General features: G+C 44.2%; 1 protein-coding gene across 5 annotated transcripts in view; it reads right to left on the reverse strand.

Moving 5' to 3' along the window:
* Positions 1–16,631, reverse strand: part of LOC109877065 (mitochondrial calcium uniporter dominant negative subunit beta) — a 33,706-nt gene extending 17,075 nt beyond the window's left edge. Inside the window, exon 1 of one of the 5 annotated variants that reach the window (XR_004206898.1) lies at positions 16,282–16,608. Coding sequence is in view for 3 of the 5 variants with exons in the window: in XM_031814639.1 (XP_031670499.1) it covers positions 16,282–16,392 (111 nt within the window). In the remaining 2 variants the exon portion in view is untranslated. Of the gene's footprint in view, positions 1–16,281 lie in introns of all 5 variants that reach the window. The other 4 variants (XR_004206897.1, XM_031814639.1, XM_031814638.1 and 1 more) reach the window with 4 other exon arrangements.
* Between the last annotated feature and the right edge of the window lie 5,038 nt (positions 16,632–21,669).

The raw sequence follows: 21,669 nt of genomic DNA on the forward strand, positions 1-21,669 counted from the left end.
AGTGACGCCTCTTGCACTGAGATGCAATACTTGGGCGAGCGGTTGGGCGTCGTGTGGGCGAGCGGTTTGCTGATGTCAACGTTGTGAATAGAGTGCCCCATGGTGGCGATGGGGTTATGGTATGGGCAGGGATAAGCAATTTGAACGCAGAGATAAGGTCCATTGTTGTCCCATTCATCCGCCGCCATCACCTCATGTTTCAGCAGGATAATACACGGTCTGCAAGGATCTGTACACAAATCTTGAAAGCTGAAAATGTCCCAGTTCTTCCATGGCTAGCATACTCACCAGACATGTCACCCATTGAGCATGTTTGGGATGGTCTGGATCGACAGCGTGTTTCAGTTCCCACCAATATCAAGTAGAGGTCGACCGATTAGTCGGCATGGCGGATTAATTAGGGCCGATTTCAAGTTTTCATAATAAATCGGCATTTTTGGACACCGATTATGGCCGATTACATTGCGTTCCACGAGGAAATTGCGTGGCAGGCTGACCACCTGTTACGCAAGTGTAGTAAGGAGCCACGGTAAGTTGCTAGCTTATCTTATAAAAACAATCAATCTTCACATAACCACTAGTTAACTACACATAGTTGATGATATTACTAGGTTAACTAGCTTGTCCTGCGTTGTATATAATCAATGCGGTGCCTGTTAATTTATCATCGAATCACAGCCTACTTCGCCAAACGGGTGATGATTTAACAAAAGCACCTTCGCGAAAAAAGCACAATCGTTGCACGAATGTACCTAACCATAAATAACTTTTGCCTTTCTTAAAATCAAAACACAGAAGTATATTTTTTTAAACCTGCATATTTAGTTAAAAATAAATTCATGTTAGCAGGCAATATTAACTAGGTGAATTTGTGACACTTCTCGAGTTCATTGCACGCAGAGTCAGGGTATATGCAACAGTTTGGGCCGCCTGGCTCGTTGCTAACTAATTTGCCAGAATTTTACATAATTATGACATAACATTGAAGGTTGTGCAATGTAACATCAATATTTAGACTTAGGGATGCCACCCGTTAGATAAAATATGGAACGGTTCCATATTTCACTGAAAGAATAAACATTTTGTTTTCGAAATTATAGTTTCCGGATTTGACCATATTAAATGACCAAAGGCTCGTATTTCTGTGTTTATTATATTATAATTAAAGTCTGATTTGATAGAGCAGTCTGACTGAGCAGTGGTAGGCAGCAGCAGGCTCGAAAGCATTCATTCAAACTTTACTTCGTTTGCCAGCAGCTCTTAGCAATGCTTGATCACAGCACTGTTTATGACTTCAAGCCTATCAACTCCTGAGATTAGGCTGGCAATACTAAAGTGCCTATTAGAACATCCAATACTCAAAGGTATAGGAAATACAAATGGTACAGAGAGAAATAGTCGACGCGTCATATAAGTCCTATAATAAACTGCAACCTAATATTTCTTTACTGGGAATATTGAACCACCAGCTTTCATATGTTCTAAGTAAGGAACTTAAACGTTAGCTTTTTTACATGGCACATATTGCACTTTTACTTTCTTCTCCAACATTGTGTTTTTGCATTATTTAAACCAAATTGAGCAGGTTTCATTATTTATTTGAGACTAGATGGATATTATATATGTATTATATATTTTTCCCCCCAATTTCATGGTAACCAATTGGTAGTAGTTATAGTCTTGTCTCATCACTGCAACTCCTGTACGGACTCGGGAGAGTCGAAGGTCGAAAGCCATGCGTCCTCCGAAACACAACCCAACCAAGCCGCACTGCTTCTTAACACAACGCACATCCAACCCGGAAGCCAGCCACGCCAATGTGTCGGAGGAAACACTGTACAGCTGGCGACCTGGTCAGCGTGCGCTGCGCCCAGCCCACCACAGGAGTTGCTAGTGCGTGATAAGACAAGGATATCCCTGCTGGCCAAACCCTCCCTACCCCGGACGACTCTGGGCCATTCGTGCGTCGCCCCATAGACCTCCCGGCTGCAACAGCCTGGGCTCGAACCCAGAATCTCTGGTGGCACAGCTAATCGGTACCGGCTTTTGGTCCTCCAGTAATAGGTATCGTATCGGCGTTGAAAAAGCAGAATTGGTCGATCTCTAATATCAAGTCATTTTGTAATCTAACAGCACCCGTTTGGCTGAATAGTATGACATAATATCCACGCAGAGCTTGCTCCTTACCTTATTTGTATTGATCTCCAGTATTTTCCACAACTAGTCAAATACATACCACACATCTGACTTCCCCTTTACCTCCTGAACAACCAGTAAACACTCCCCCGTTTCAAGTTTGTCACGTCTTCTGCATCCATTTTGCTGGCACATGTGTTACAGTGTTCATAGTTTGTTATAACCAATTTATTGACGTGATTATGAGATGCTCTAGGTCAGGCCCTATTGGTCACGTGCATGCGATGCACACGTGTCACATAAAGAGAGCAAGGGTTGAGGGAATATTTTTCCTTAACAAATTAGGGATTTTGGTAACATACATTTTCAGTCAGAAACGGCTAATTATGTTGCAGCTTCAGCAACATGGACAGCGGGATACACACTGTTGATGTTCTGTGGTGGTCGCTGCAGCATGGAGGAGAGAGCGACAACTTGTGCTAGTCACACGCCATCTTTTATTATACATTTTTTACCACCGCAAGTCTAATCCAGGTCCGGCACAATCAAATAAATTGTGGTTGGACTCCCTCTAGTCATTTGTGTGCTTAAAGCATAAGACAAGCTCAGTGCACATAGTTGATTAGATTAAAACACATAGGATGCGTCTATATATGGAAAAATACACATTTAACATCTCCACCAATCGATTGGTCGAAAGAACAAACAACTCTTGGTCGACCAAGCTGGTTCAATTCCCTGGGCCGACTACGTGAAACATTGGTCGATCTGCCCTTGAGCAAGGCACTTAACCCTAGTTTCTCCAGGGTCGCCATCATGAGTGGCTGATCCCCTGGCCGTGACCCCACTCTAGAGGGTGTCTCAGGGGAAGTGGGATATGCAAAAAAACACATTTCAATTTCATTACACTGTACAGGTTATACATTTGCATGTGTGAAACAGGACAAATACAAGCACCCCCTATTTGACCTTCTGAATGGTTCCCATATAATAAACAGTTCTAGGGGCCAGGGATGAAAAACAGAGGGGTGGAGAAACCAAATTACCGGCTGTTGTCATGAGCTCAGTCTGCACTGTACCATGAAAGTGATTTGAGTCGAGGCATTTATATTCTCGCTTTCCTTTCGACAACGTTCTCTTAGAGAGAAAAAGAGGGAGGGTGAGCGAAAGAGAGTGGGAGAGAGAGAGGAGAGAGAGGAGAGAGAGAGGAGAGAGAGGGGGGGGCAACAATTGGAAAGACAGCTGAGTGAGAACATGGAGAGAGAGAGGAGCGAGAGAGGAGAGAGAGAGAGGAGAGAGAGAGGAGAGAGAGAGGAGAGAGGAGAGAGAGGAGAGAGAGGAGAGAGAGGAGAGAGAGGAGAGAGAGGAGAGAGAGGAGAGAGAGGAGAGAGAGGAGAGAGAGGAGAGAGGAGAGAGAGGAGAGAGAGGAGAGAGAGGAGGGGGGGCAACAATTGGAAAGACAGCTGAGTGAGAACATGGAGAGAGGAGCGAGAGAGGAGAGAGAGAGAGAGGAGAGAGGAGAGAGAGGAGAGAGGAGAGAGAGAGAGGAGAGAGAGGAGAGAGAGAGGAGAGAGAGGAGAGAGAGGAGAGAGAGGAGAGAGAGAGAGAGGAGAGAGAGAAGAGAGAGAGAGGAGAGAGAGGAGAGAGAGAGAGGAGAGAGGAGCGAGAGAGGAGCGAGAGAGGAGAGGAGAGAGAGGAGCGAGAGAGGAGAGGAGAGAGAGGAGCGAGAGAGAGGAGAGAGGAGAGAGAGAGAGGAGAGAGAGGAGCGAGAGAGGAGCGAGAGAGGAGCGAGAGAGGAGCGAGAGAGGAGCGAGAGAGGAGCGAGAGAGAGGAGCGAGAGAGAGGAGAGAGAGGAGAGAGAGGAGAGAGAGGAGAGAGAGGAGAGAGAGGAGCGAGAGAGAGGAGAGAGAGAGAGAAGATAGAGAGAGAGAGAGAGAGAGGAGAGAGAGAGAGGAGAGAGAGGAGAGAGAGAGAGGAGAGAGAGAGGAGAGAGAGAGGAGAGAGAGAGGAGAGAGAGAGAGGAGAGAGAGAGAGGAGAGAGAGGAGCGAGAGAGGAGCGAGAGAGGAGAGAGAGGAAGAGAGAGGAGAGAGAGGAGAGAGAGGAGCGAGAGAGGAGAGAGAGAGAGGAGAGAGAGGAGCGAGAGAGGAGAGAGAGAGGAGCGAGAGAGAGAAGAGAGAGAGAGGAGAGAGAGGAGAGAGAGGAGAGAGAGGAGAGAGAGGAGAGAGAGGAGAGAGAGAGGAGAGAGGAGAGAGGAGCGAGAGAGGAGAGGAGAGAGAGGAGCGAGAGAGAGGAGAGAGAGGAGAGAGAGGAGAGAGAGGAGAGAGAGGAGCGAGAGAGGAGAGAGAGAGAGGAGAGAGAGAGAGGAGAGAGAGGAGAGGAGAGAGAGCTAGGAGAGAGAGCTAGGAGAGAGAGGAGAGAGAGGAGAGAGGAGAGAGAAGAGAGAAGAGAGAGGAGAGAGAGAGGAGAGAGAGCTAGGAGAGAGCGAGGAGAGAGACTAAAACATAAGGAAAAAGGGAAAGGCAGCATGCAGAGCGAGGTGGATGTAACAGTCAAGCAGGTTGGATGAGTATAGGACGTCCTCCCCATGACAGCTCTCCAAACAAGTGTTCTGCATCCTTCAGGGGACATGGTGATAAAGCAGATAGAGAGCTGGAACTTGAAGAGTTTGTATTCCTCTTTACAGGGAGGTTACTGTTAAGACAACAGACTGCAGTAGCTAAGGGTCAGCTGCTGTATTCAAGTCCTAGTTGAAATGCAGAGTAGATTAACAATATATTAAGCGTGTGTCAGGAATAGAAGTAGGTAAGTGAGTAGTAGATAACTGGTAGGTAGCTAGGCCTAGATAAGTGGGTTTCGTAACAACTCACCCTTTCTTACCAAAACCACACAAACATATTCATCAGCAATCACTAGCCGGCTATCACCCGGTTACTCAACCCTGCACCTTAGAGGCTGCTGCCCTATATACAGAGACATGGAATACTGCGTTACTCCTCTCATATGTAAATACTGTATTCTATTCTATGTATTTAGTTAATGCCACTCCCACATTGCTCGTCCTAATATTTATATATTTCTTAATTCCATACTTTTACTTTTAGATGTGTGTATTGTTAGATACTACTGTACTTGGAACTAGGAACACAAGCATTTCGCTACATCCATAATAACATCTGCTAAATGTGTATGGGACCAATAAACTTGATTTGATTTTGGACAGTGTCACTCACTGTCAATTACTTCCCAAAAGAGATTGAAAAACTGAAGAGAATCCACCTTTTCATTTTTCACAAATAGATATTCTTTCAGGAGATTCCTCTTAAAACATGGAACTGCACATTGGATGGCCAGTGGCCTGCCTCTTACAATGTTAGTTACAGGCGGAAAATGACAAGCACTTTTCTGGCTTGTCAGCTTCCTTCCTTGAGTTATTCGAGGTACATTCAGACTGTCAGTCAGTTGGTAGCATGGCATATGAGAGCATAAAATAACCATTGTAGAACAGTGTGCATACTTGTCGCATAATCTTGCCTGCGTTCCAAGATCTTCAATAACACATTTTAGATTAATTCCAAAATGTATATGCAAATTAAACTATTTATCACACTTGGCAGAAAAAGGTTCCATTCTAAACCAGCTATGTCTTTTTAACTCCTTAGTTATAGGCCTAAACAACGACAGCAGGTTGACCACACAAACCCGCTAACCTGCATAGCAGTGGAGGCTGCTGAGCGGAGGATGGCTCATTGTAATGGCTGGAATGGATTCAATGGAATGGTATCAAGCACGATTGCCATTCCAGGCATTATTATGAGCCGTCCTCCCCTCAGCAGCCTCCACTGCTGCATAGTGATAACTATGGCAGTCCAAGTCTACTACACAAAGTCAAAAGTGAGAGCCAAGAGACAAAAGGTGTCTACAAAACAGGAACAATTTACTCTGATTTGAAAAGACCCCAGGCTCTCAGAGTATCTAGGATCAGCACTCCTAAAATCACATGGACAGGGGGAACCTGATCCTAGATCAGCACTCCTATGACTGTGATGCTTTATGAATACAGGGCCCTGGGCTACTTGACATTTCAAAGAGCATTCATTTAACTGATCTGTTCTCATCAGCAGCCATTAACGGAGTGTCAATCCGATTCTATTCCTTGATTTTTGGCCAATCATTGAGCTGACTCATTACTCCTCACCCTTCATCATGGATTCAGATTCACCAATACAAATCTGGAATATCTGGAATTGATTAGGAGCAGGGTGACAGCTAGCCAGGGTCATTGAGAATGTGTCTCAGTGCACCTCCCGTCACAGATACATTCCCTACTGACATCAGTGTTTCATTAATAGATAGGTAATCATAGTTAAAAAAAGGGGCAATCTGCAGTTACTATATTCATTTTGGGATTTATACGTTAACGATATGTAACTATTTATTCTTGAAGAATATAACTTAAATGCCTCATGAGTTTAGCACAACTGTTGTATCCCCATCAGAACCCATCAGACTGAGTTTAGTACAACTGTTGTACCCCCATCAGAACCCATCAGACTGAGTTTAGTACAACTGTTGTACCCCCATCAGAACCCATCAGACTGAGTTTAGGAAACCCTGCAGATATGTTAGTGAGAGGAAACCCAGTGGCCAGCAGTGGGAGAAGATGGAATGAGATGGATCTGGGCCGACATTCTGATCATTTACTCAACGATGAAACATTTGATCTGAATATAGTTATATTCCCAAAAATATAATCTGTTATGAACAGAGTGGACTATGTTTTGTAGACTTTACCCTTTGCCGGTTTCAAAAAATGACGTTGTTTAGAAGTGCAAAGGTGAATTGAGTTATTCTGCACACGCACTTCACAGAGTAGGTGTTCAAATGGAAATATGCAAATACATGCTAGAACGCACCAATAGGATCTCACTAGCTCATGCTTGGCTCTGCCCACCTCCTTGCTTGTTCTACCCACCACTATGGCTCATTTGTTCCCATTTGAAATGACAGGCTGTGGTCTATCGTTGGTACAGCGCTCCAGACAGCTCCAGCCCAAACAGGGTACTCCTTAAAATAGTGGTTACTGTGACACTGGCTGACTGACAGGAGTGAGGCAGCAGATTTAGCCACAGAGCGCCAACCAGCCGGACAGCAATCTGACACTGAGGCAATAAGACACTCTTCTCTGTTGGGTGACAGTTTAGACAACTTTTGAATAGAGTGTTTGTGAACTTCTATAACACAGGGTGATCTTGCAAGCTAGCCACCTATAGCTAGCAAGTTAGCAAACCAAATGTATAGCTGGAGCCCTGAACTGGAGAAAACAGTTAGATAGTTAACTTCTAGTTAAGATATTTAGCAGGCAAACATTAGTAGTGAATCACCTCTCTCGTGCTGCTCAACAGTGAATTGTCACGGTCGCTCTGTGTGCCATTTGTAAACATACAATAGAATTGTTTTTAATTGGCGGTATTGAAAAGCATACCGTCGGTACTTTAAAATAACCCCGATACATGGTATACCGTCCAAGACTACTTGACATTGCCTGAAAATAGTATGTTTATGTCACTACTGTTGTAATTCCTATTTGTTGTAGGCTAACTATATCTGATCACATCTTTAACACCAGTGTATCATTCTGAAGGTTAGAATATGGACAGGCAAAACTCATTTTACAGTCTTTGAATTTTAATTCCCTGAGGTAAAGAACTTCAAAAAGGCAGAAACTCCAATTGGAGGAGAATGAATCTCAATAGTTCCTCAACTGAGCCTCTACTGGATACCACAGGACTGAAATCCTATGGAAACTGAGCCTCTACTGGATACCACAGGACTGAAATCCTATGGAAACTGAGCCTCTACTGGATACCACAGGACTGAAATCCTATGTAAACTGAGCCTCTACTGGATACCACAGGACTGAAATCCTATGTAAACTGAGCCTCTACTGGATACCACAGGACTGAAATCCTATGTAAACTGAGCCTCTACTGGATACCACAGGACTGAAATCCCATGGAAACTGAGCCTCTACTGGATACCACAGGACTGAAATCCCATGGAAACTGAGCCTCTACTGGATACCACAGGACTGAAATCCTATGGAAACTGGCAACAAATAGCCTCTCAGGGGATATCAGCACTCAGTTTATCTGTCACAACCCATTAATGAAATAGTAGGTATTAATGTCCATTTAGTATTCAAACATTAGGATCCCCATCAGCTGCTGCCAAGGTTCCAAACAGGATTAGACAGTTACAACACATAATTACACCATTACTCTAATACTACAAATCTACAATATAATATCCACAATACTACAATATCACAGTGTGTGTGTCTTCACAGTGCACTTTGTGCTTTTTAAATCCGATTTTACTGCTTGCTTGAGTTACTTGATGTGGAAGAGAGTTCCATGTAGTCATGGCTCTATGTAATACTGTGCGGTTCCCAGAGTCTATTCTGGACTTGGTGACTGTGAAGAGACCCCTGGTGGCATGTCTTGTGGGGTATGTATGGGTGTCTGAGCTGTGTTTTAGCTGTTTGAACAGACAGTTCGGTGCGTTCAACATGTCAATTCCTCTCACAAAGACGAGTAGTGATGCAGTCACAGAGAATGGTATTGACACAGAATGGGAGCACAGTAGACACATAAACCTCTCTGCATGAGTGACGTCCCACCATCCATCTTCTGACTGCTAGGCTGCGTCCCAACTGTTGGGCTCTGGTCAAAAGTAGTGTACTAAAGCACCGCGGATCCAGACAGGGTTGTCCACTCTCCCCCTTGCTGTTTGCTTCGGCAATCGAGCCTCTCACCATTCTACTACGCTCTAATGATGCCATTCAAGGTCTAATCAGGACGGGCTTAGAGCAGAAAGTTTTGATATATGCTGACAACCTCCTTTTGTTCATCTTCAACCCTGATACATCATTGCCACGTGCCTTATCTGTTCTTAAAAAGTTTGGATCAATCTCAGGGTACAAGCTGAATCTAGGCAAGAGTGAGCTTTTTCTTGTAAATAAGGCTGCTTTAAAGTGCTCTTTTGCAAGTTTTCAGTTTAGGATTGTCCGGGATCAATTCACCTACTTGGGAGTTAAAATTGACAAGGAAATATTCAAATTTGTTTCAGGAAAACTTTGTTGCTCTAGCAGACAGTTTGAAACAATGTTTTACTTTTTGGAATTCGCTACCTCTCTCTTATTGGAAGGATAAATGTCACTAAAATCAATGTGTTGCCCAAATTTTTATATTTATATTTATTTCAATGTTTACCCAATTTTATTTCAAAATCTTTTTTTAATTCACTGGATCAAACATTCATGTATTTTATTTTGGATGGAAAGGTACCACGGATTGGTAGAAAGTCCCAGTGTCCCTAGGCAAAAGGTGTGTCAACCCAATTGTAAAGCAGTCTCTTAAAATTTGGAATCAGTTCCGTTTTGCCTTTAGCCTCCGAGGCTTTTCTCTATCAGGCCTAATCAATCACAATATTTCCTCCAACTTTGAATGATGGGGCTTTTGCCATCTGGCACTCACTAGGCCTCTCCTCACTAGCCCAATTATTCTTTGATGATACATTTGCCTCTTTTGCTCAGCTACAGGAAAAGTTCAACCTCCCCCAATCCCACTTTTTCCACTATCTCCAGACTAGGAACTTTGTCAGAGCTAACACACCTGAATTTCCCCATAGGCCTGCGAATACAGCTATAGAGAGCATTTTTGAGTTGAACAAGCTTACTAGGGGCGCAATTTCAGATGTATATGCAATCATTAATGACTTACAGAACCCCTATTTGGTGTCTTTAAAGAGTTGATGGGAAAAGGATTTGGGGGAACTTGGGGAAGACACCTGGGAATCTGTGCTGCACAGGGTGCACTCGTCCTCTTTTAGCACTAGACACAGCCTCATTCAATTCAAGGTGGTTCACCGTATCTGCTGATCCGGGGCCAAACTTGGAAGAATATTCTCTGATTTTGATCCTACCTGTGTCAGATGTAAAATGGAACCAGCCACACTGTTGAGTATATGTTTTGGGGCTGTCATAAACTGTCAGGTTTCTGCGAATTCATATTTAAATGTTTCTCTGATATATATGACACTGTTATAGATCCGTCTCCCCTTACAGCCCTTTTTGGAGTACTGCCCATATGTACCCCCCTATCAAGAATCCAGTCGGACACTGTTGCTTATACAACTCTTTTAGCTAGACGGCTAATACTACAGAACTGGAAGATGGCAGCTCCACCATCTTATAAATATTGGGTGAGAGATGTATATAAAAAATAAAATGTAATAGACGTGGGAACCCCAAACTGTTTTATGAGGCTTGGGCTCCATTCCGGTCTTACTTTAAACAGTCCATCCTCTGACGGCATTCATATTAAAACAAAAATAAGTCTGTATTTGACCCCCCTATGACTTAAAGGCTGGACGAGCATTTCTTTTTTTTTGGGGGGGGGGGGGGGGGGGATTAAGGTGATGATGATGTGCTTATTGATTGACCTGCGGATGCCTTGTTCATCTTGCCCGGTCAGAGACTAAAATGTGAGCTTGTTTTGCCCTGGTTTTTTGTTTTTTTAAACATTTTGTTCACGCCTACATTAAATTATTATTCATTGTTTTTCTTTTAAAGCATTGTAAACTTAATTTTTGGTCCAGTGGATGGTCGGTCTGTGGCCATGACTGTCTGTGAGTGGTTGTATTTCTCCACCCTTATCCCTTGACTGTTTACAGGAACAATGGTGAGGTGTTTGCTCTGTCCCTGTACTACAGTTGCCCTTTAACCTTTGTAGCCTTCTGCCCGGTGTGTTTAACTTGTCTAAAGTACAGTATCTTTAAAAAGGTTAAAAAAAAGATGTATTTTTTCTAGTTGGGTATATTATTAATATTGTTTGTGTTGTCTTGTGTGTAAAACTGAATAAACAGTAAAAAAAAGAGAGAAAAGTAGTGCACTAAATAGGTAATAGGGTGCCATTTGGGACACATCCCTACTCTATAATAAAGGAGTGTGGTGCGGTCCGATGGGGGAAGGGAATACTAATGAAGAGTCTCTAAACGGACACACCGCATTCATTACATTGATTCCCTGGGCATTGTAAAATCCAGGGTGCGATGAATCAAGTCTAGACTTATAGTTTGTATTTGGCCTCGGACTACAATGGATATTTTTGTTATTAGGAGGATGGTTTAAAAGCGGTTTGTCAATGGCCTTAGATCTGCAAGGCATTTAAAGGCCTATGTGATTGAAGCTAGTTGTCACGTCCTGACCGTAGTCCCTTTTTATGTCTCTCTTTTAGTTTGGTCAGGGCGTGAGTTGGGGTGGGCATTCTATGTTTTTGTTCTATGTTTTGTATTTCTGCTTTTGGCCTGGTATGGTTCCCAATCAGAGGCAGCTGTCAATCGGGGTCTCCGATTGAGAACCATACTTAGGCAGCCTGTGTTCCCACTATGATTTGTGGGTAGTTGTTTTCTGTCTTCGTGTATCTGCACCAGACAGAACTGTTTAGTTTGTTTCCGCTTTGTTGTTATGTTCTAGTGTTCAGTTTCTTCATTAAATTTACCATGAACATGTACCACGCTGCACCTTGGTCTACTCCTTTTTCTACCAACGACAATCGTTACACTAGTGGTGCAGACCTGAGCAGAACAATTATGGTTACACAAATGGAATAGCAGGATGGACACATGACTAGGAGGCTGTATAGAACTGAAGAAAGCAATGTTGGTTACATTGAGTGTGGAATAAGGCTGGATACTACAACTAATGGGTTCTGACAAGTCTGCTTTAGCTGGAGGTGAATCAGTGACAGTGAGCTGGCTAGTTCTTGCTCTGCAGCTGGGGGGAGGGGGGGGGTCTCACTCTCACAATACAGATGAATAGGAACATCAATCATTACCATCCACATAGTTTGTTGTTGTGTGGGCCAACAGTTAAGCAGCGAGTGAAATTACAACTCCATTCTCCTGGCTTTTTGGAGGATATTATTTGGCAACCCATATTTCCCATGAAATCAGGATAAATCCCCAATAGGCCCTGGTTATAAAGTAGGAATATGGGAGTGCAGTGGTAGCAATATGCAGCCATAAACCTTTAAAATGTCAGCCCACTATACAACAGCCGATTTTATCCAATTGAGATCTGACAAAGGAGTTACTATATCTTCAGGCCTCAGGCCTCATGGATGGCTAGAATAACGATGGATGGATAGAGTGGTTGAGTGGTTTAGATACCATGGTGCTCTGGCTCCCCAGTCTCCCAATTACTGTCATACTGGAGTGAAATATGACCCGTGTTGCTAAAGCCACCACACATTGTTGCAGTGTGGGGTGTGCTGAGAGAGAGACCTCTTTGTGCCAGATTACCTGCAGTATATGGAACCTCCTGCCACACCCATAACAACATTGCTAACGGTCTTTCTTAACTATTTCATTGTTGTCCTCATTCATTTCTTTCTGTATTGTCCTGTTCATTGTTATTACTCATTGAGTATTATTATTTTTCCATCTGCGTCATCATTGATTTAATATCCACAGACAGAAAGACACAGAGAGAGAGAGAGAGAGAGGAGAGAGAGAGAAGAGAGAAGAGAGAAAGAGAGAGAGACAGAGAGACAGAGAGAGAGAGAGAGAGAGAGAGACAGAGAGAGGAGAGAGGAGAGAAGAGAGAAGAGAGAAGAGAGAAGAGAGGAGAGAGAAGAGAGAAGAGAGAGAGAAGAGAGAGAAGAGAGAGAGAGAGAGAGAGAGAGAGAGAGACAGAGAGAGACAGAGAGAGACAGAGAGAGACAGAGAGAGGAGAGAGAGAGACAGAGAGAGGAGAGAGAGAGAGACAGAGAGAGGAGAGAGAGAGAGAGAGGAGAGAGAGACAGAGAGGAGAGAGAGACAGAGAGACAGAGAGAGACAGAGAGAGGAGAGAGAGAGACAGAGAGAGGAGAGAGGAGAGAGAGACAGAGAGAGGAGAGAGAGAGAGAGAGTAGAACCAAGCTCCTAGCTTCCTGCTGTTAATGTTTGGCTTATACCCCCTGGACATGTGGAAGGGCATATTGAAGGACATACGGCCCATATTCATATACCCCGTTACTCCTCAACTCAGCGTTTTTCATGTTCGCTTATCTGGGTCGAACCAAAGTGCTCTTGTTTCACAAAGGCAGATAGAGATGGGAAGTGGCACTGACAGTCTGGAATCATGCAAGCTACAATGACTAATACATCCAGTTAAAAATAACCCCAGGGGTTTTCATTTCCAAACACGACATCCTTTAACTGCAGTCTGCGGTAGCTAATAACGCACTTCTGGATTTTAAACTCTTTTAATGCTCAGCACTCTAAGATGAGGAGTCTGGCCTGTTCCATATTAAATTGAGAAAGATCGCATCAGGGGTCCTATTCAGTTGGTGGATATGTTTTGAAAAGGAGACCAGGGGATAAGCTACTACCCATATTGTCCATTGAGAAGACAATGTATGAATGAATGAGTGACATTTTATTTTCGTGTCAAATCACCAGTTGGCAACCCATCCCTTACGGGATTAATTGACACATAAACAAACATTAAAATCATTCACTGTGATAATTCTTGCGGTGTTCGGTGCAGCGCGCACCGCATAAAGAGGGGAAAATAAATCAATACATAATAGTAAATAAGCTTATCCAAGCATTAATTACACAAACGGTTCCCTGCTGAACACGACCCTGACAGACAGATAGATGGGCAGCCAGTCAGATCTAGTGATTGGACAACTGACTCCTGTAATTCCCTCCAATCACGGCTCTAGATGGATAAAAGCCTCTCAATTACACACTGACTCATCAGACAAGAGGGCCTGTCAGGAGCAGATAAACAGTGTGTGTGCATCTGTCAGTGTCTGGTGGGGGGGGGTGGGGGGGGGGGGGGTGACAACCAGATGACGATGCTGAAATGGATGTGAAATGGCTAGCTAGTTAGCGGTGGTGCGCGCTAAATTGCGTTTCAATCGGTGACGTCACTTGCTCTGAGACCTTGAATTAGTAGTTCCCCTTGCACTGCAAGGGCCGCGGCTTTTGTGGAGTGATGGGTAACGATGCTTCGTGGGTGACTGTTGTTGATGTGTGCAGAGGGTCCCTGGTTCGCGCCCGGGTATGGGCGAGGGGACAGTCTAAAGTTATACTGTTACACGTTGATGACCTTCCCCCTCCGGAAGCGGGGCTGCGTTCACAAGAGTATCAATCTACCCAGATGTTCTGTGGTGATAGTCATTGATGTGTGACTATGAAAACTCAACTCCCCCTTCCATTCTGGCTGACAGTGATGTGTGGTGCTGTGTAGAAAATGTGGGGTAATTGTACACGGAGTATACCCTCGCATTAGGAACACCTTCCTAATATTGAGTTACGCCACCCCACCTTTTGTCCTCAGAACAGCCTGAATTCGTGGGGCATTGACTCTACAAGGTGTCGAAAACGTTCCACAGGGATGCTGGCCCATGACGCCAATGCTTCCTTCCCACAGTTGTGTAAAGTTGGCTGGATCTCCTTTGGGAGGTGGACCATTCTTGAGACAAAGAAGAAACTGCTCAGCGTGAAAAACCCAGCAGCGTTGCGGTTCTTGACACCTACTACCATACCCCGTTCAAAGGCACTTAAATATTTTGCCTTGCCCATTCACCCTCTGAATGGGAGACATTCAATTGTCTCAAGGCTTTAAAAAATCCTTATTTAACCGGTCTCCTCCCCTTCGTCAACACTGGTTGAAGTGGATTTAACAAGCGACATCAATAAGGGATCATATCTTTCAGCTGAATTCACCTGGTCAGTCTGTGTCATGGAATATTTTGTATACTTAGTTTATTCACCATATGTGAGGACGTTGCACACATGTAATTCCCCACAGAATGACCGAAGTGAAGTGCAGGGTCAGTGAAACAGAGATACAGCACAGCAGTAGTAGTAAGGTATGGGTGGTACAGCACAGCAGCAGTAGTAAGGTATGGGTGGTACAGCACAGCAGCAGTAGTAAGGTATGGGTGGTACAGCACAGCAGCAGTAGTAAGGTATGGGTGGTACAGGGACACGTCTACTGGGATCAAATCACATTAAATGACCCCTCAGGCCCCGGGCCAAGACATCCTATCCTATCGGATCGGAAGGCTGGCTGCACCTTCCTTAACAACACTCTTGTGCTTTGCTGACTGGTGTCTGCCAGACGGCCATCATTCTAATGACACAGTAAACAGTTCATTAAGGAGGCCAGACATCACACACACACACACACACACACACAGTTTATATTAATCTGACACACGGGTGAGGTTTCACATAATTCGCATTGCATTCTTCATTAACTTGGCAAAGAACCTCATTAGTGTCCTCATAAGCCCTTGGGGACTAGGTATTATTATTCATTGCCATGCCAACACTCTGGGTGACATGGTGTTGATATTCTAGTTAGGAAATCACTGAGCTCTTACAGTAACTTATTAATTATGCATGGGATAGGTGACACTTTAGTGCAGTCATCTGAAGCTAGTGAGAACAAGAGGGGAAAAGGAGGACAAAGAGAGAGAGAGAATCATTCAATTCAAGGGTGTGTGTGTGTGTGTGTGTGTGTGTGTGTGTGTGTGTGTGTGTGATCCCCAACCGGTCTTCTGCATTCAGTTTCACTACATTATATGACTATATTCAGAGAGAGGAAAGCTATTTAGTCCTCATTTAACATGTCAAGACGTGATGGAATGAAAGGGAAAACCCTCTCTTGATTCAATGCTTTGCTAATTGAAATGCATCACTGTATTCTCTAGACTGCCTATATCTGTTTCACGGTAGGCCTATTGATTGTTTTCAAGGATCTGTAATTCTGTTACAATCCAGTGTACTTCAAAGTAGTGCCGTTTAAGATGGAAACGAAGACTAAAATATTTGAAACAGCGACGTGCATGACACCATCGCTCAACAATCTCACTATTTGACAGTTCATTAGAACTCTACCGGTTTCCCAAACCAACAGAGCATGTACAGTGCAGGCCTACAATAACAGACTACTGTGCAAAACTTGTGAAGACACAAAACCCTAGTTTGGATGTCTACATAACGACGCAGCGGTCCCATCTATAAAGTCTTGCTACAGCGAGGCACTCTCCTTTCACTACTCCCACACAGTAGTTTCAGTTTACCGTATGCAGTAATTTCACCGGAGATCGGGTTGTTTTGAGTGCGTAGCGGAACGGTTTAGTACATCCGACAACTCCAGCCCGGAGTTTGGCGACCATTCGCAACGAAGCCATCGTCCTTAAATTAGTCCATGCGTTCTGGCATACTGAGCAGTAGAACACGTGTAGAAAACCTGCCTAGAAGCAGGATCTTCGTATCGTATTCCAGTCAACAACGGACTGTTTTGCGTGTAAACAGACCGAGGGCGGGTGAGATAAGAGATAGGATCTGAGCACAGCCCGAGAGAGAGCAGCGTACCGTTTCCTCCGTGTGCAGCAGTCAGTGGTGACAAACAGCGCGCGCCCGCGTGACAGACTTTATTCTCTTCCCTTTGGTGGATGTCACAATAGTAGAGGTCGGGTATGAATGGGCCATGCAGCATGGCGACACGTCAGAACAGAATGCATGTACATGTCATAATACCGTATCTTCTATAATACAACATGAAGAGTGGATTCCTTTTAGAATATTTGAGTGTTCAATCAACAGAATGGGCTTCCAGTAGAGGGTTTATTAAAGCAATCGATTCTGTTAGAGGTTAAGGAAGTACAATGACATATACAACGACATCATATTTCAAACCAACCGCTGGGATAATATAGACTACCCAACTAAAAGGTGTCTCTGTGTGTGTGTGTGTGTGTGTGTGTCTCTCTCTGTGTGTGTGTGTGTGTGTGTCTCTCTCTGTGTGTCTCTCTGTGTGTGTGTGTGTGTGTGTGTGTGTGTGTGTGTGTGTGTGTGTGTGTGTGTGTGTGTGTGTGTGTGTGTGTGTGTTGGTCAATAGCAGAGACATTTGCAAGGGCCTCATTCCCAGCTATATGAACTTATTAATATCGTCATCCATCTGGTCGGTGGTACAAAGTGGCAATCTACTGTAGCACAGCCAACCTGTACAGACTGGGAAAGTTACCCACCCTATTGTACCAGCCACTGCATGGGCTTCATTAATATTTTAACATCACAGAGAGAATGTGTGTGTATGTGTGTGAGAGAAGTGTAATTGTGTGTGTGTGTGTAGCTAATACATCTCTACCCTAAAATGTCTATATCCTAGAATGTATGCCTAATACAGGGTATTCTGTGATGTCTTTTATCAGACAGATACTGACCTTCAAGGCCAGCAGCAGTTGATGCTATGAAAAGGGACTGCTAAATGAATTGAATTGTATGTAAATGAGGGAGCAGTGGGACAGGCAGCAGGACAAATGGAATTCAGTCTATCACCTTATTATAGAAATAGAGGTCGGTCGGGCGGTCGGGCGGGCGGGCGGTCGGTGCCCGAGCTTAACAGGGCCAGAGACAACTAGGCTTCTCTCCCAGATTGTAAACTAGAAAGGCTTAGAAAAGAGGCAAAAAGAAAACATGTCATACACAAAGTACAAGAAGCTACCTCTATAATCTGTCCCTTTACAATCACTGAACTGACATGATGGGTTAACAGCAATCCCATTACTCTTCCTTTCACTGACTTCTTTCATCAGTGACCCCTGACCCCTGATCTATAATCGATCCCTTTACAATCACTGAACTGAAGTGACATGATGCGTTAACAGCAATCCCATTACTCTTCCTTTCACTGACTTCTTTCATCAGTGACCCCTGACCCCTGATCTATAATCGATCCCTTTACAATCACTGAACTGAAGTGACATGATGCGTTAACAGCAATCAGTTGTCACTGATGAAAGAAGAAAGTGAAAGGAAGAGTATCAGGATACACAGGCAAGATTAATGACCACTTCAGCTCTAAACCATCATTCAATACTTTGCTTTGAGAGAGAGAGAAATACATCTTAAATGGCACCCCATTCCCTATATATAGTGCACTACTATTCCAGGGCCCTGGTCAAAAACGGTTCACTTACATAGGGAGTATGGTGCCAATTGGGACACAGACAGAAAGTAATGAAATTGAGGTCAGAGTACCGTGGCCGGCTACGGTACGCTGTCTGCCAGCTATTCCACTGGCCAGATTTATATGATGCGCTGAGAGTGGGGCGAGTAGGAGAATGTACTCAGCCTCAGCAAACAGTGAAGTTATTTACTGCGAGACTCTGATATCAACCACATTGTACTAGCCCTTTCCTCCAGTCAATGACCAAAAGCACCCTGTAGTTGCCTCATGGGTGGAATGTTCATATTTTTCATAATTTCATAATTAATGACGATTAAAAAACAACAGTGTTTCTATGCCAAAAACGTTTTGTTATATTTCAGCCTTCTGTGATGAAGTGTAATTTTGGGATGCAAACTCAAAATCGAATACATTTCAAGTCTATATCTGACATGGTACAGGTGTCTTCTTTTTTTTAAGCCCATAACTGTGTGTGTGAGGTGCATTCTTCTGTTTCTAAGTAGATTTGTTTAAGACTCCCAAGAATCACTGCGTGACCCTGGTTTAGCCCACTGCAATAAAAGGTTAATGGTTTTAAACTCGTTTAATGCTTAGCATTCTTGAGGTGAGGAGTCTGGCCGGTTCCATATTCATCGAGAAAGACCGCATCAGGTTTCCTATTCAGTTGATGGGCTTGTATTGAAAAGGAGACCGGGGGATAACTGTAAAGACTTGCTAACTGGAGTGACCATGAACCTCAATTTGTGAGCCTCAAATTCTGGAGAAGATTGATCTATTTAATGAGTTTACTGTAAATATCCTAACCACAAATTAATTGCCTATTAAATGGATTCGGGGTTGAAAAGTGCATTCGATGCATATAAACATTTGAACAGTTATATTATAATGCCATCATGCGTATAGCCCAATTAGTCATAGACTTGAGCAAATGAACACCTCATACGTAGCGCAGTAACGGATGATTTAGCTTCCCCGCCATTATTAAAATCGGTTCGAAGCCTACAGTGACATCTTGTGGATACAGATAAGCATGACAGTATAATTAATATATTATTGATAGCTCACGCCAACATTATTAAAACAGATTCAAAGTCTACACTGCCACCCTGTGGTCACATATAAACATTAAAATATAACGAATGTATTCTTGACACGGCCGAGGCTGCGGATCCGTATGTAAACTTTACCGTCTCGACTCCCGGATCCCTTTCGCCCAGAGATCTGAATCACGTTATGTGCACGTGTTTCTTTACCTCGACTTTACACACAGATTTTTGTCGTCACCCTCACTCCATATTTCTCACTGTCAATCGTGAAGGATAATAAATCTGCATACCAACCATTTGATCTCAATCAGTTTCATGAGGATATCCATTTAGATCTTCTTGTGTTATACAGTGTTGTTTCGAATTATAGACGATGATCGAATTTTATGCTGCGTTCATAACCAAATGGGAAGGTGGTAATTACCAGTTGTGAACGGGTAAATGCAAGTTGGATGCATTCACGTGCTTTGAACTCATTGAGAAATGCCGATTGGCTAATGAGAGACAAGCTGCGTCAACCATAAATTAAAAGTACAGCTATCAGGTTCACAAACAAATTATAGTGTTCATAAACGGTATTAATAGATGGCTCTTTATAAATAATGTTTTGTAGCATTTAACTCCCATAAATGCCGTTATCCAGGTAATTTCCTTAATATGTGACGTCCGTGTTCAGCACGTGGGAGAAGTCGGAGATCAAGCATGTTAGATGAGTTCCCCACGAGTAATTACCAGTAAAAGGGCCCTTCAACTGGATTTTTTTTCTTTTGAACTTTTTCTTCTTCTTTGAAGAGGTTTAACTGCGGTTGGCCTCCAATAAACGTTACCGCCACCTACTAGACTGGAGTACAACTCCCTTGTACATTGCTGGAAAAAGAAATAATAAAATAAACAAATACCCGACAATCTGACACGACACTCAGAAGAAAGAAATAACAACACCACCCTACTCCACTATTTAAATGTTATTAGTCCTAACTCAGGCCAACAACCTGAAGGGATGGGACACCACCACTTAACACACCATGTAACTCTTCTGATGTTAAGTCTCGCACACCCAAATACCTCTCTGCAGCTGCCACCACAACCTCTATGTTCTGTGACTTACGTTCCATCCCTGCAGTACAGTTGATAACCATTGCTATAAATGCTAAAAATCCAATCTTACTGAAACATATATCACTTGTTGGCCTACTCCTCTGTTCTGGTACAGATCTACTAGTCACACCCCTCCTCTCAGGACCCCTCCCTCTGTACTGGTACAGGTCTACTAGTCACACCCCTCCTCTCAGGACCCCTCCCTCTGTACTGGTACAGATCTACTAGTCACACCCCTCCTCTCAGGACCCCTCCCTCTGTACTGGTACAGGTCTACTAGTCACACCCCTCCTCTCAGGACCCCTCCCTCTGTACTGGTACAGATCTACTAGTCACACCCCTCCTCTCAGGACCCCTCCCTCTGTACTGGTACAGGTCTACTACTCATACCACCCCTCAGTATCCCTCCCCCTGTACTGGTACAGATCTACTACTCACACCACCCCTCAGTATCCCTCCCCCTGTACTGGTACAGATCTACTACTCACACCACCCCTCAGTATCCCTCCCCCTGTACTGGTACAGATCTACTACTCACACCACCCCTCAGTATCCCTCCCCCTGTACTGGTACAGATCTACTACTCACACCACCCCTCAGTATCCCTCCCCCTGTACTGGTACAGATCTACTACTCACACCACCCCTCAGTATCCCTCCCCCTGTACTGGTACAGGTCTACTACTCACACCACCCCTCAGTATCCCTCCCCCTGTACTGGTACAGATCTACTACTCACACCACCCCTCAGTATCCCTCCCCCTGTACTGGTACAGGTCTACTACTCACACCACCCCTCAGTATCCCTCCCCCTGTACTGGTACAGATCTACTACTCACACCACCCCTCAGTATCCCTCCCCCTGTACTGGTACAGATCTACTACTCACACCACCCCTCAGTATCCCTCCCCCTGTACTGGTACAGATCTACTACTCACACCACCCCTCAGTATCCCTCCCCCTGTACTGGTACAGGTCTACTACTCACACCACCCCTCAGTATCCCTCCCCCTGTACTGGTACAGATCTACTACTCACACCACCCCTCAGTATCCCTCCCTCTGTACTGGTACAGATCTACTACTCACACCACCCCTCAGTATCCCTCCCCCTGTACTGGTACAGATCTACTACTCACACCACCCCTCAGTATCCCTCCCCCTGTACTGGTACAGATCTACTACTCACACCCCTCCTCTCAGGATCCCTCCCCCTTGACCCATCTTCCTCTCCTTTATTCACTGATTCAGCATATGACATCTTCTGCTCTACTCTAACCCTGGTAACCTCAACCTGCCTCTCTCGCACGGGACATTTCTGATCCCCAGCCCCATGGGCACCCCTACAATTAA

Source organism: Oncorhynchus kisutch, unplaced genomic scaffold (genome assembly GCF_002021735.2).
Source record: "Oncorhynchus kisutch isolate 150728-3 unplaced genomic scaffold, Okis_V2 Okis07a-Okis12b_hom, whole genome shotgun sequence".
Classification (NCBI taxonomy): Eukaryota; Metazoa; Chordata; class Actinopteri; order Salmoniformes; family Salmonidae; genus Oncorhynchus; species Oncorhynchus kisutch.